The following is a 15,064-nucleotide window of genomic DNA, read 5'->3' as shown; positions in this document are numbered from 1 at the left end:
CGTCTCTGGGGGTCTATGGGGCAGTGGGTTGGCCTCGGCTGGCCCGGACGCTCAGCTTCTGCATGATGATTGGATGATCTGTCTGAGGCTGAATCCCTTTTTGATTGACAGCGAAATGAGCGAATCAGCGATCCTTTGGTGTAAAGATCCGTGAGAGCATTAAATTTTCATTCTGTTCTGAGTTGAACCGGAGACTTTTTAAGTCCTTTTAGCGGCATTTTCTTTGTTAAAAACGACTAGCGACAAATCAAGCTTCTATTTCTGGTGGGTTTTTTGTAGCTGGTTGTGTTTGGAGACTGACTTCTATCACTCTTTCTGACTTCTATCGCAGTTTCTGTCCAGCGGGTGCTGCTGAGCCCCTCCACCGTCACAAAGCACTCACAGGAGGACACACTTCACATGGGCCAAGGCCGTTTAAGCAGCCTAGCTCTGCTGGCCATTGAGAGGACACTAGTCAAGTCCCTGGAAAAGACGCCTTGTTGGTACGACAGGGTCACAGATCATTTTCTTAAAAAGGAACAGAGGGTAGAATTTACGTATAAATAAACCGACACATTTTATGATGTAGGCTGAAATTGAGCTTCCCCTCCTTGAAAGACCAGCATCCGCCACTGATATATATATATATATAGTGTGTGTGTGTGTTAAATATGAAGTTAAATATGAAGTCAATGTAAAAATATTTTAAATTCCATTCACACTGCAAAAGAAAGATATCGTATGGAGAAACCCAGAGTAACCTTACAACATTCTTTCTTCCAGTAATTTGCCTGTTACTGCTTATCCAGGGTTGCGGTGGGTCTGTAGCCTACCCCGGAATCACTGGGTGCAAGGCTATAACAACATATCTTTATAATTCTTTTATTATATTGCTTGAGTTTGATCATCAACACAGTATTCACCATTTTAAAAGAATTTGTATTTCATCATTTGTGTTCTATAATTCTTCTTTGGCTGCTGCTTTCTGTGCCTCCAGATATTTTTTCCTCTCTATCTCTTCCTAAAAGAAAACAATGGCATATTTAAATCACACAATTTCTCTAAAATACATTTAATAAAGTTAAGGACTTTAGTTATGTGAGGGCTCCCTGACCTCTGCTTTATCCACTTTTGCACGCTCTCTTTCTGCATCGACAAACTCAGCAATTGGCTCCAGCTTCCTTTCACCAGAATATGACACAACCTAGAACACATAAAAACAAGAGACTAAACCTTAATCATACATAAAGGTATGCAGCACATGTTTAATTAGCCAATGCATTAATGATGAAGTCTGTTTAAAAGATTTAGAAAGCCATGGAAAACCATAGGATCATTCTAGATGTAATGTAAACGTTTTTCTAATCTGTCTAATCTTACGCCCTCTTACCCCTGTTCCCCCTAGTTCCTCGTTTGCCCTCCTTAATGTCCGCTCACTCACTAACAAATCTTATCTGTTGCAAGAACGAATATTGGACAATGCACTTGATCTCAGTTCTCTAACAGAAACATGGCAACAACCAGGTGATTACTATTCTCTCAACCCCACCCAACTTTAAGTATGTGCAAAAACCACGTTCCTGAGGGCGTGGAGGCGGTCTGGCAGTGATCTTTAAAAACAATCTCAGAATTACTGAACTTGTTTTCTCATCACCATCATCTTTTGATTATCTTGCCGTCAAAACACCTGGCTCTATTACTGCTCTCCTCATCTATGGCCCCCCCAAATCTAATTCATCCTTTTTCTCTGAACTATCTGAGCTACTCACTCTCGCTAACACTCGTTGCTAGCGTCTGTTGCTACTAGGTGACTTCAATACACATGTTAACACTCCTGACATCAAGTTTGTGACTGATATTTTAGCTCTCCTTGACTGCTGTTCCTTCACTCAACATGTAGATTTTCCATTAGGGGTCTAGCATGAGCATCTTACTGGTAGCATGGATTCCCTGCAAAATCCTACACTGTAAGGCCCTCAACAGTAAAACCCACCATTTTAACTCATCCTTCATTTTGTCACAAAACCAGGGTATTTACATATAACGGCCTACTCAATTTACAATTGTTTGGCCCCACCCACACAGAAGACATAAGGAGGGTTTCATCCTGGGCTGTTTTGAATAAGGTACAATGCAGCGTAGCCAATTAAAAACTTATTTACATTATTACTCTTAAAGGCATAGTAGCAAAAAGAAATAGATAATTTGAACATGATTTATGATTTTAGTAAATAAATTAACACATATCTTAAGTAAACCTAGAAAAAATGAAATATAAAATAGACTACATTTAATTTTAAAGGAGTAATCAGTCATCATCTCACTATAATACACAAGCCCTAATGATCTGGACCCGAGTGATTCATGACCCACCTACCTACTCAATGAAGCACATAGTCCTTTAAGCATGTCATATTTGAAGCATATTTCGTTTTTGTTTGTTTCTTACCCTTTCAGCATACACAGCAGGACATAGTTTAATGGCTGGGTATCTGTCTACCATGCGAATGTTTACATCATTTGCAGTTACGTCAATCCTAGCAACAACCACATCTTCAAAGTCACTGAAGTGTTCTGCAAGCTGCTCCCACAATGGAAAGAGCTGTCGACTCTCTGGGCTCCATGGAGCATCTGGACAAGGAGACAGTTTGTATTTGTTGGTTTAATGTATACTAAACATCTCAGTGCAGCCGGCTGTTTGCACAACTAATCTAAGAAAGCCGATGCCTCAAAAAGCTAGAGATTCTATTGTGGTCTTAGCATAAAGCATGCAATATTCATATGATCTGTAGCATAACCAAACAAAACCTTTCTGGATTAAGACAACAGCACATGGTTATAGTAGCTCCACAACAAACCATACACAATTTTTTCCACTAATTTTTCTCCCTTGTTTTATTCACTGCCAAATTTATCTTTTAACTCTTCTCTCCAATCAAATATGGACGCAAAGCTTTGAGAGTATTGGTTAGTACATGCTTCCTCTGAGATGCATAAAGCCAACCATTACTTCTTTTCAAACAGCTTTTAACATGCATAGAGGAAACACTGCCTTTTTCTGTGATCTATTTATACTCATACATTTGTGCCACTTGGGAAGCCCATGTTTAAATAAATAAATAAATAAATGGAAATGTATCTCGGTATACATCATATTAGCATTCGCTTAAAAGTGTGACAACACCTACAGAACAGGATTAAAACATTCTTGTTGGGGTTGAAGGCAACTCTTTCAAAGTTCATTCCCACCAGCTCCTTCACAGGCTGTTGGTCCCAACCATCAGGGATTGGCTCACTTTGCAGCTTTGGCTATGAACATGAAGATATAAAAAAAAACATAAACCGACATGGCACAGTGTAAAACTGTGTATTTAATGAAGGAATCGCTCATTTTTACACCAATATCCAAACAATATCCATGGAATGATTTATTATTTCTAACCAGCTTATGCTCTCAGTAGTGTTGGCGAAAACATTAACATTTTAAATATAGGTAAAATTACTGATAAATATAGACCACTGGGTGTTAGTATAATGGCTGTTTCAAAACTTGAATAAGATTATGAATCAATGACTGATGAAGCCTTTACCCAGGAAATAAACGGTTATGAAGTGGGAATACTCACCTTAGCCTTCCCTTGAAAATAACTTTCACAGAATTCAGTAAAAGCTTGTATATCCAGGACATCTGAAGGTAACTGATACTGGACATTGTCAGTCAGGTTAACCATGCGCACCAGAGGGGCGTCCTCCTTCCTCACACGGAAATACTCCATGATGCGCCCATTTCGGGGTTCCCCCGTGTCAATCAGCACAAACAGTACCTACAACAAATACCTCTTTTATGTTCCTTTACTAAAAGAGCCGTGTAAGGGTCCACGGAGGTCCTTTTCAATATCAGAGGATCATCCTCCAATTAAATTGCCAAATAATGCCTCCTGTGGTAAATGGACTATTGCTAAATAAATGTAAATACAAAAAGTCAATTAATTTACATAAACCTACATATTAAAGGTCAGCACTAGAGCCCGCCCATTTAATTTATTATTTATTAATGGTATACCATACAGAACATGGTTGGACTGGGCTCATTAGAATAAAACCCAATAACATTATTCCAGTGTGATATTCTGTGTGTGAATGTGTTGGTTTAACTTTTTCCAAATCTCTCCTCGTGGAGTCCGTATTATCTGAGATTATCATCCATTACCTAGCTTTAGTGGTTAATAAATAATGATTTTAAATAATGTGTGCTGTTGATTTAAAAAAATCATGCAAAATCTAGGAGAATCTGAACAAAACACTGTTCTTCAAACTCACTCTCACCTACTACTTTATAGGAATAAAATGATCTTATATTTCTTATTTGTTTTTTGTAATTCCTGTGATTATATATAACTTTATACAAGCACCACGCTCACTGAGAAGACGTTATTTTAAATATATATAATTATGTTAGGTGCCTAAGACTTCTGCACAGTACTGTATATACATATAATATTGACTGATCAATTGATTCCATACCTTGCCCCTAAACTCTTTGGCTGTGCTTTTAAAGGCACGGGCTATTAGTCTAAATCCTTTCTCAGCCTTGTCAATAAACAGAACCAAGTGATTCTGCACCACGGAGTTCAGGATCTTTGATGAAGTCTGGAAGCAAAGAGAAACATTTGTGAACTATGATTAAGTAAATTATATTTGCTTAAATATCTTTTCAAATAGAAGTCTAGGAGGGACAGAAGTACCTTGCCATTGTATTCAGTAACTAGAGGCATCTCGTGGATTCTGATGAAGTGAATGACATCCTCTTTCGCTGTTGTGCTTGTCATCTCAAACCTTTCTGCAGTTTTCGACTGAGATCACGACAAGTTTATTTACATTTATATATTCAGATTTAAGGCAGATGCACCTATACGAAACGACTTACAGTTTCCTTCATGCTACAGAAGTGGGCTTATGCTGGGTTAGTTATTGCACTTGGCCCAAATTTGTGTGTTAGTGTAGTATACTTAGCCAAGTAGAGCACTGAAACCCTGCATAGAAGGTAGTGGTGTATACTCTACACCAAACTTTACATGTGGCACAGACTTATACATCTGGATATTAGCTTGTAACAAAGGAAACTTTCTACTTTGAGGGCAGTAGATAAACTAACATGCATTAAACGTTTTGACAGCAAAGCAATATGCTACATGTAGTTTCAGTTTATCATTCTCACCTTTCTCAGAAGCAGAACAGAGTCCTCATTAGTGTTGTATTTGCTGAAGAGCTGCTTGTTTTGTGTTACACCAAATGGCAGGTCAGCAACATCAGCAGCCACTTCATAAAATACACTTACTACACCTTCCTCCACATCCTAAATGATTATAAAAACAAAATATAAAGACATATCTGAAGTTAACAAGGCTGATATAAATTATACAGACTACCATTTATTTGTGTAATTTCCAAAGAAAAGCACCATTAATTGTGAGTTGTTTAATTGTTCAGCATCAGGAAAAGAAACAGCTACATCTACACAATTAATTATAACATCAAATATTCTCTTATGTATTTATGCTTTGCTTCTCTTACAGCTTCCATTCATCTTTGCAGACATCTGTTTACTGAATATTTATTCTGTTTTAACAGGGAATTGGTTTACCTTTGCTGCAGACGTAGGGTTTTTCCAGTTGTTTTTATTTTTCTACACTTTTAAAGTTTTTAGATGAGAGCCATTTCTGTGAGGATTTGCATTCAGTCACAATAGCTTTAGCGAGATCAATTAATAATGATGTATGATTAGTTCTGGATAGCAAACATCACTCCACCTCATCTCAAGATATTTGATGGAGCTCAATCGCTTAAAGAGCAGATTTAAACCTCTTAACAAACGCCTGGCAGTGGACATGGTGACTGAAGTGTTCTTTTATTGTCAATGGCTTTCTATGGAGATTATGAAAGGTATGTGCCAAATAGTCAGCACTTTCTGAACCTTAAAAGTTACAAATCTGTAAATTAATCAGAACTGGTACCTGGGGTATTTGGACACTGTGTGTATGTATAAAAGACTTTACCTTAAATAATCCAAGAACAACTAGGTCATCTTGTGCAATAAACGTCTCTAATTGGTTAAGGTCAGTGATGAGGTCAGCACTAGGACCCTTTCTCCTCTTAAGCCATGTTAGGATGGAGGTGGAGCTCTTCAGAACTAAACGAAATAACAGCATTCACTCAGAATAGTTCGGTTAATAGTAATACACAGTAATAGACAAAAGGGAAAATCTGTTCAGTTGTGAAAGACAAAGGCATGTAGGCACAGTATTTGAAATCCAGAAAAATAAACCTTAAATTAGCAGAGAATAGCATATTTGAACAGATGTAGAAACATTTGCGGAAGACTGTATACAACACAGTGTTTAGGTCACATTAGGTCTCTTATTATTTTGTCTGTTTGTTTGTTTGAGAGACATGTGGTCCCAGTGGATTATCTGAACTGTAAAGTCCTAGGAAGTTAATTCTGTCCAATTACACTGCAAAATAATAATAATAAAAAAATTACAGTGTTTTTCTTCCACAGGTTAAATAGGTGAATTCTGTGAAAATACCTGGACAGTAAACAGGGTTATACTTGTCTCCAGAGAGGTACAGCCTTAAAGATGGCACAGCTGTAACATTCAAAGCCTTGGAGAGTTCTTTCTGCTTGGTCACATCAACTCCTCCCAGTTTCACCTCTGACTCAGCCTCCTTCAGCTCATTAGCTGCCTTCCCAAACTCTAAAATTGAGCCGAGAGACTCACCAGACAGAGAAGCATCTATAAAACACAGAACATTATGAAAATGGAGAAGGTTTCACATTACCAACCCAACTCTTAATGGTAGTCATTACAGCCAATATCCCAGACGCAGATTAAGTCCAAACCTAAATTAAAAAGCTTTTCCAGTTGTGATTAACCATTGGCAGTACAATTTAAATAAAAAAAAAAAATAAAAAAAAAAGTGTGACAGGGAAAAAGCCTTGCCCTATATACACAATAGTATGAAGGCAAAGTCCAAGACCAGGGTTAATCTCAGTCTGAAAACAGTTTTCTTAATGGTAATACACACATTGTTTATGGCAACAGTTCCTTAAAAAAACACTAGGTAAGATTTTGGGTTTATTGTATTTGGGTAATCGAGTTTTTCATTCCTTCATTCATTATCTGTAAGCGCTTATCCAGTTCAGGGTCGCAGTGTGTCCGGAGCCTACCCGGAATCATTGGGCACAAGGCAGGAACACACCCTGGAGGGGGCGCCAGTCCTTCTCAGGGCAACACACACACACATTCACTCACACCTACGGAAACTTTTGAGTCGCCAAACCACCTACCAACGTGTGTTTTTGGACTTTGGGAGTAAACCGGAGCACAGACAGTCACCCGGAGGAAACCCACACGGAAATGGGGAGAACACACCACACTCCTCACAGACAGTCACCCGGAGGAAACCCACACGGAAATGGGGAGAACACACCACACTCCTCACAGACAGTCACCCGGAGGAAACCCACACAGACACAGGGAGAACACACCACACTCCTCACAGACAGTTACCCGGAGGAAACCCACACGGACACGGGGAGAACACACCAACTCCTCACAGACAGTCACCCGGAGGAAACCCACACAGACACAGGGAGAACACACCACACTCCTCACAGACAGTCACCCGGAGGAAACCCACACAGACACAGGGAGAACACACCACACTCCTCACAGACAGTCACCCGGAGGAAACCCACACGGAAACGGGGAGAACCCACCAACTCCTCACAGACAGTCACCCGGAGGAAACCCACACGGAAATGGGGAGAACACATCAACTCCTCACAGACAGTCACCCGGAGGAAACCCACACGGACACGGGGAGAACACACCAACTCCTCACAGACAGTTACCCGGAGGAAACCCACCCGGAAACGGGGAGAACCCACCAACTCCTCACAGACAGTCACCCGGAGGAAACCCACACGGAAATGGGGAGAACACATCAACTCCTCACAGACAGTCACCCGGAGGAAACCCACACAGACACTGGGAGAACACACCAACTCCTCACAGACAGTCACCCGGAGGAAACCCACACAGACACAGGGAGAACACACCACACTCCTCACAGACAGTTACCCGGAGGAAACCCACACGGACACAGGGAGAACACACCAACTCCTCACAGACAGTTACCCGGAGGAAACCCACACGGACACAGAGAGAACACACCACACTCCTCACAGACAGTCACCCGGAGGAAACCCACACAGACACAGGGAGAACACACCACACTCCTCACAGACAGTCACCCGGAGGAAACCCACACAGACACAGGGAGAACACACCACACTCCTCACAGACAGTCACTCGGAGGAAACCCACGCAGACACAGAGAGAACACACCACATTCCTCACAGACAGTCACCCGGAGGAAACCCACGCAGACACAGGGAGAACACACCACACTCCTCACAGACAGTCACCCGGAGGAAACCCACGCGGACACAGGGAGAACACACCACACTCCTCACAGACAGTCATCCGGAGCGGGACTCGAACCCACAACCTCCAGGTCCCTGGAGCTGTGTGACTGCAACACTACCTGGCGCTGCGTTTTTGTATTACTGAGTACTTTACTGTCCCTTTGCTGCTGTAACATTTTGAATTCCCACACTGTGGGAACAAACGATTATCTTTTCTTATTTCATTTTTACAGCACTCTACTAAAACCAATGGGGAGGGAGGAGGAGGTGTTTTCCTATCCTTCTGAAAAATAGTGTAGTGTAGTGCAGTGCTGAGCCCGGGGTAGCCATAAGAAAGATTATATTCTCCATATTACATCAGTGCACATGATTTTGAGCTGTAATTTTAAGATAAATTATGCTGTGTTGCTTTAATGAAGAAATAATCATTGCCACTAGATTGCTGTCACAGACCTTCTGAGTAGCATAAAGGTCTGGAAAGCAGCTCTTAATTACATATCCGAAGAAATTATGTATCCTAATTATATCTCAAATTTATCAAGATTTTTAATTATTATTATTTTTAGAGGAACACTAGATAGAATGTTCAACCTTAAAACTCCAGCTTCAAAATCACTGTGAGGTTGAACTGACATATAATAGAGCTTTGCTAATCCAGTCTAAACACTACAGAAACCCTTCTTCCAAATTAAATAGTGCAGTTTATGCAGTGCTCAGTCCAGAATAGCAATGACAAGAGGTTCTGTTCTCATTATACTATATACTTATATATATATATAAACAATCTGCAACACAATATATAAAAAACCTCATGAATACTCACAAAAGTGCACAAGTAGTTGGGTATGTTGTTTAAGGGCTTGTTTGAAGTTGCTTTCTGTCAGCACCAGAACATCTTTATCCTCTTGGATTTGCTCGGGGTCTTCATCAGACAATGTTCCACAAATGCATGTAGTTAGCAAGACATAGACAACGCACACCTGCACAAGCTTCATACTGCCTTGTAATGCACTGAAGTCCCAGGCCTAGTGACCTTTAGAGTGCACTTAAGAGCGCTGTGCAAGAAGGTGTGCAGGTTTAATGACTCTGTAGTAACTGATATCTGTGTGTACTTTGGTAATGGCCTGCTAACAACCAATCAGAGAAGCGAGAACAAAGTAGACGGCAGTCGTGGCACCAGCACAGAAAAGTGTGAGGGTGACCTTATAATTTATCTTTTGGCCTAGTGTGGTTTAGCTTTAGAGATATGGGCTTTCTTTTTTTAGATTTAAAAGGGCAAAGGCTTAGTCTCCTATTTAAACATTTCCCCAGATATTCCTGAGGATTTATGTATGGAAACAATAATTTTCCAAGTCCAAATATCCATCCGCTCTTATCATTAATAATTACATATTCAATAATATTCTGTTGTTACTGTGCCTTTGAGGCTAAGAATGAATTAGGCCTCTGTCCTGACACATAAAAAAGAGGTTAAAACCCAATCACTGTACAGACAGTGAGAAAGTCTTCAAGCAGTCTACTTTGTTCATGTGAATAAGGCAACTTTATAATAGATACATCCATCCATCCATCCATTATCTGTAACCGCTTATCCAATTTAGGGTCGCGGGGGGTCCAGAGCCTACCTGGAATCATTGGGCGCAAGGCGGGAATACACCCTGGAGGGGGCGCCCAATAGATACATGTCTCCCCATTTTATTTATTCATTTATTTTTTTTTATTTTGTAGTTAAACTACCAAACGTGAGTGAAAAATTTAGTTTAGTATTGAGTCACAGTTTATAAGCAATATTACATATATATATATATATATATATATATTAAAATAGGTGTTTTTCTTTACTTTACCGAAGTTAATTTGGGATATCCATCCATTATCTGTAACCGCTTATCCAATTTTAGGGTCGCGGGGGGTCCAGAGCCTACCTGGAATCATTGGGCACAAGGTGGGAATACACCCTGGAGGTGACGCCAGTCCTTCACAGGGCAACACAGACACACACATTCACTCACACACTCACACCTACGGACACTTTCGAGTCACCAATCCACCTGCAACGTGTGTTTTTGGACTGTGGGAGGAAACCGGATCACCCAGAGGAAACCCACGCGGACACGGGGAGAACACACCAACTCCTCACAGACAGTCACCCAGAGCGGGAATCAAACCCACAACCTCCAGGCCCCTGGAGCTGTGTGACTGCGACACTACCTGCTGCACCACCGTGCCGCCCAATTTGGGATATGGTTAGGTTGAATGGACTATTGCATCAACAGATTGGATCTGGGATACTGGATGTTACTGAAGAATCCAAAAAAGGGCCTCTGCATTTTAAGTGCGCCCTTATTTTTGTAATGTTTTGTTATCTTCTAATTAAATACAATTATGTTAATAAAAGTAGCCACATGAAATAGATCAGCAGAACATTTCCATTAAAATGAACATTAGAAGTTAAAATATCATTGTCCAAACTTTACAGGAGTGGGGGAAAAAAACATTCTTAAATTTCAACTGATATCAATGTAAAAAGGAAATACCACTGTCCTTTTTGTTCACCCAGCTTATTTAAACCCACCAGATTGGGAAAATGAAATGCACACATTAAAAGGCATTTTAACAGGGCAGTTCTCCACGAAGGTAGGTGCACTTTAAAAGTATAGTGTTTTTGAGTGTAACCAGTGGTCTCTACAGTAATGCTTTTTACACGTTTTAGGTTTCACCATTCACAGATGTGGTTTGGACTGCCGACCATTGCTGCATTATCACTGCCTTTACTGCCCAACTACAGTACTATTTACTCATTTGCAAACTGAAAGAGCATCATGTTGTAGCCACAGAACCACCAGCCTCCAGTGCAAGTTGTACTGCAGGAGGAGACACTCTTCCCGTGACAGGTTTGATAGTTGACACTCCTACAGTGACCAATGACAGAGCTGGTGTTCCTCAGGTGACAAATGCTGGATTAGGTACTTCTCCAGTGACCATTACAGGAGTGATCCCTCCTTCTTTGGCCAGTCCAGGAATCAGTGCTGTTTCAATAATCAATGGTGGAATCTGCACTTTTTCACTGACCAGTGCTTCTCCAGTGACCAGAGCAGGAATCGACGCCCCTCCAGTGACCAGAGCAGGAATCGACGCCCCTCCAGTGACCAGAGCAGGAATCGACGCCCCTCCAGTGACCAGAGCAGGAATCGATGCCCCTCCAGTGACCAGAGCAGGAATCGACGGTCCTCCAGTGACCAGAGCAGGAATCGACGGTCCTCCAGTGACCAGAGCAGGAATCGACGGTCCTCCAGTGACCAGAGCAGGAATCGACGGTCCTCCAGTGACCAGAACAGGAATCGACGGTCCTCCAGTGACCAGGGCAGGAATCGACGGTCCTCCAGTGACCAGGGCAGGAATCGACACTCCTCCAGTGACCAGAACAGGAATCGACACTCCTCCAGTGACCAGAGCAGGAATCGACGGTCCTCCAGTGACCAGAGCAGGAATCGACGGTCCTCCAGTGACCAGAACAGGAATCGACGGTCCTCCAGTGACCAGAACAGGAATCGACGGTCCTCCAGTGACCAGAAAAGGAATCGATGCCCCTCCAGTGACCAGAGCAGGAATCGACGGTCCTCCAGTGACCAGAGCAGGAATCGACACTCCTCCAGTGAGCAGAACAGGAATCGACGGTCCTCCAGTGACCAGAGCAGGAATCGACACTCCTCCAGTGACCAGAACAGGAATCGACGGTCCTCCAGTGACCAGAACAGGAATCGACGGTCCTCCAGTGACCAGAGCAGGAATCGACACTCCTCCAGTGACCAGAACAGGAATCGACGGTCCTCCAGTGACCAGAACAGGAATCGACGGTCCTCCAGTGACCAAAGCAGGGATCAATTCTTCTTCAATAACCAGTGCTGGAATCTGTGCCCCTCCCATGTCCTTCTCAACATCTACCTCTGCACCAATCTTGGAAACCCAACAACCCACCACTGTTTACAAAGGCAGGGTTTGTGTGGGAGCAGTGATTCAAATGAAGTGCCCTCATTGTAATAAACTAATGAACAAACGTAACCTGAAGAAACATGTTAAGCAGAAACACACAGACCAAAAAATACAGGACATTAATTCTGGGTATCATCTTAGCAGCAAGTGCATTGATAAGGTAAATGTATATATATAGTTGCTGCTGGACTGAGAATAGTCCATGGAAAAAAAAAATCCAGCCAGCAGTGTCCTGTGCCCATTGATAGATGAGCTTCTATCTCTGATTTAAATCTGCAAATTGGATCAGTAAGGTAGGTGTTATCTGAGTGGACACAGTATTAAAACTTCCAGCAGAACTGCTGTGTCTGATCCACTTATATCAATTCAACACCCAGTGTCAGTACCACGCCAGTGGCCCTGCAGCATTGAGAATGTTACACCACCCCAACCATAGCTGCTTTGTGGGGGTCCTGATTATTGAAGCACAAGGTAATGTGGATAAGAACGTATGGAGAGAAACAGGTGGACTACAGCCAGTAATTGTAGAACTAATGTGCTCCTGTATGGTCAGTGGAGCTGATAGAATGGACAGTGAAGGCAGAAACAGGTTGATGGTCATATTATGAATGGTCTGTGCATGGAGGTAGATATATCAGAGGAAAAGATGGTAGGTAGTGGTTCATCAAAACCAATCATTTCACCAATTAACATGTCTCTTTTTCAAGATGCATATAACAATTCAAGAAGGGAGATCTTTGCCTGAACTGAAAAGATGCACCATTCTGTTATTTTGTTTTTAGGTTACACCATTCACAGATGTGGGTTAAACTGCAGATCACAATTGCATTATCACTGTATCCTTTGCCACTCAATGCTGTCACGTAAAGCCTGCTTCAGCAAACACCTGTCTTTGTGCAAGGAGAAGCACCCCGCAGTAACCAACATACTAACTCTAACAGCTTCTTCCATTCCAAGTCCAACCACTTCCACTGACACAACTCAAATAACTGCCACCTCCATCCCAGGTCCAACAACTTCCACCAGCCCAGTTCAAACAATTAACCCCTCCAGTGCAACACCAGCAGCTTTCACCAGCCTAACTCCAACAAGAACCATCATCGTCACTCAAACAACCATCACCCCATCCTGGCTCCAAAAACGTCCACCAAGCCAGGTCCAACGACCACCACCATTGGAACGCAAGCCATCATCACGGCCATTCTGGCTCCAACACCTTCCTCAGATCCAGCTCCAACAATGACCACCACCATTGTCCCAGCACTGAGAGCTCTCAATGTGACGACAACAACAACAACAACAACAGGACAAGTGAAAAGGGTCAGTGAAAAGCTATCCCAAAAAAAGATCTACAGCCCAATTCCCAGAGTTGGTACATCATATGGAAATAATTTAATCCCTGTTTTAATTGTTTTAATATTAGCAACACATTCCAAATAAATTTGGGAGGGTAAAAGACAAAACATATAGAAATTAGGTTCATTGCCAATAGGTCAGTGACAAGATTGGGTTTAAAACAGTGTCTCAGAGAGACTTTCAGAAGTAAAGATGGGGAGGGGTTCACCACCCTGTGAAAGACTTCATTGGCAAACAGTGAAATAATTAAAGAATAATATTTCATCGTGTATGGCACAGAATATCATAAAAATGTCAGAGAATCTGGCAAACCGTCTATAAACAAGAGACAAAGACCAAAACCAGTATTACCTTGCTGTGGTCCTCGGGTCCTCAGATGGCACTGAAATAAAAACAGACAGGTTTCTGTACTGGAAATTACTGCATGGGCTCGGAAACACTTCCCCAAACCTCTGTCTGTGAACACAGTTTGTCGCTGCATGCACAAATGCAAAATAAGAAATATGTAAGCAGGTTACAGAAACACTGCCACTTTCTGTGAGAGCACAGTTGATTCTGAACCACACATAAAATTGTTTTGTTTTTGTTTTTTTCCACAAAGGCCTTATTAATTTCAGCAAGTCTAAGCCAGTCCAGCTTCTGAATGGATTAAATAACATGGCACCATGGTCAAATAGTCCCGGAGCTAAACTAGTCCAGACCTGTCACCCACTGAAAAACTGGTGTATTATGAAGCAAAAAAAAAACAAAAACACTGAGACCCCAAGCTGTTAAGCAGCTGAAATTATAAAACAAGCGAGAATCAGAAAATGGTTCACTTTCTAAACTGCAGCGGATGCTCTCTGTTCCCAAACGTTTACAGGATGTTGTTAAGAGGAGAGATGTAACATTGGTAAACAGTGCCTCAGCTTTTTTGGATCGTGTTGTTAGATTCAAATAAAAAAGTGGCCATATATTTTTTTTTCAAAATAAACAAACATTTGCTGTAATATTTTAAGTTAAATACAGAGTTTAAATGATTTACACACGGTTAGTTTTTATCTACACTTTTCACAATGCCCCAACATTCTGTAAACAGTGCTGGATATAGATACAATAACATGCCGTTAAACATGATGTTTGGGGATGAAATAAGCCTTTAAACCTATTATTATTTTGACAGAAAGTAGTTTTGGTCATCCCCGTCGCTAGGGGGAGAGTGTCACGAACATGGTGGGTTCTAGAAATGCTGTCTCGAGCTGGTGG

The 15,064-nt window shown here is 41.6% G+C and overlaps 1 protein-coding gene across 1 annotated transcript; it reads right to left on the bottom strand.

Moving 5' to 3' along the window:
- Positions 1–871: 871 nt before the first annotated feature.
- zgc:136472 (uncharacterized protein LOC678514 homolog) lies at positions 872–9,465 on the bottom strand. Its single transcript, XM_066660048.1, has 11 exons — positions 9,294–9,465; positions 6,567–6,773; positions 6,036–6,169; positions 5,198–5,335; positions 4,725–4,832; positions 4,504–4,629; positions 3,606–3,803; positions 3,168–3,288; positions 2,429–2,610; positions 1,094–1,183; positions 872–1,000 (listed from the first exon to the last, which is right to left on the bottom strand). Exons 1-11 carry the CDS (start codon positions 9,463–9,465, stop codon positions 938–940), a joined length of 1,539 nt encoding a protein of 512 aa, XP_066516145.1. The 3' UTR covers positions 872–937.
- Positions 9,466–15,064: the final 5,599 nt, after the last annotated feature.

Source organism: Hoplias malabaricus, chromosome 2 (genome assembly GCF_029633855.1).
Source record: "Hoplias malabaricus isolate fHopMal1 chromosome 2, fHopMal1.hap1, whole genome shotgun sequence".
NCBI lineage: Eukaryota > Metazoa > Chordata > Actinopteri > Characiformes > Erythrinidae > Hoplias > Hoplias malabaricus.
The sequence above is the reverse complement of the archived record's forward strand: the minus strand, read 5'-3'. Positions and strand labels throughout refer to the sequence as shown.

Excerpts from the sequence above, each read along its gene's own strand:
- zgc:136472 (XM_066660048.1), bottom strand. The coding sequence starts at position 9,465 with ATGAAGCTTGTGCAGGTGTGCGTTGTCTATGTCTTGCTAACTACATGC. Across the intron at positions 3,289-3,605 it reads ATTTTCAAGGGAAGGCTAAG|CCAAAGCTGCAAAGTGAGCC; the intron begins GTGAGTATTCCC and ends TCATGTTCATAG. Across the intron at positions 2,611-3,167 it reads GAATGTTTTAATCCTGTTCT|ATGCTCCATGGAGCCCAGAG; the intron begins GTAGGTGTTGTC and ends CTCCTTGTCCAG.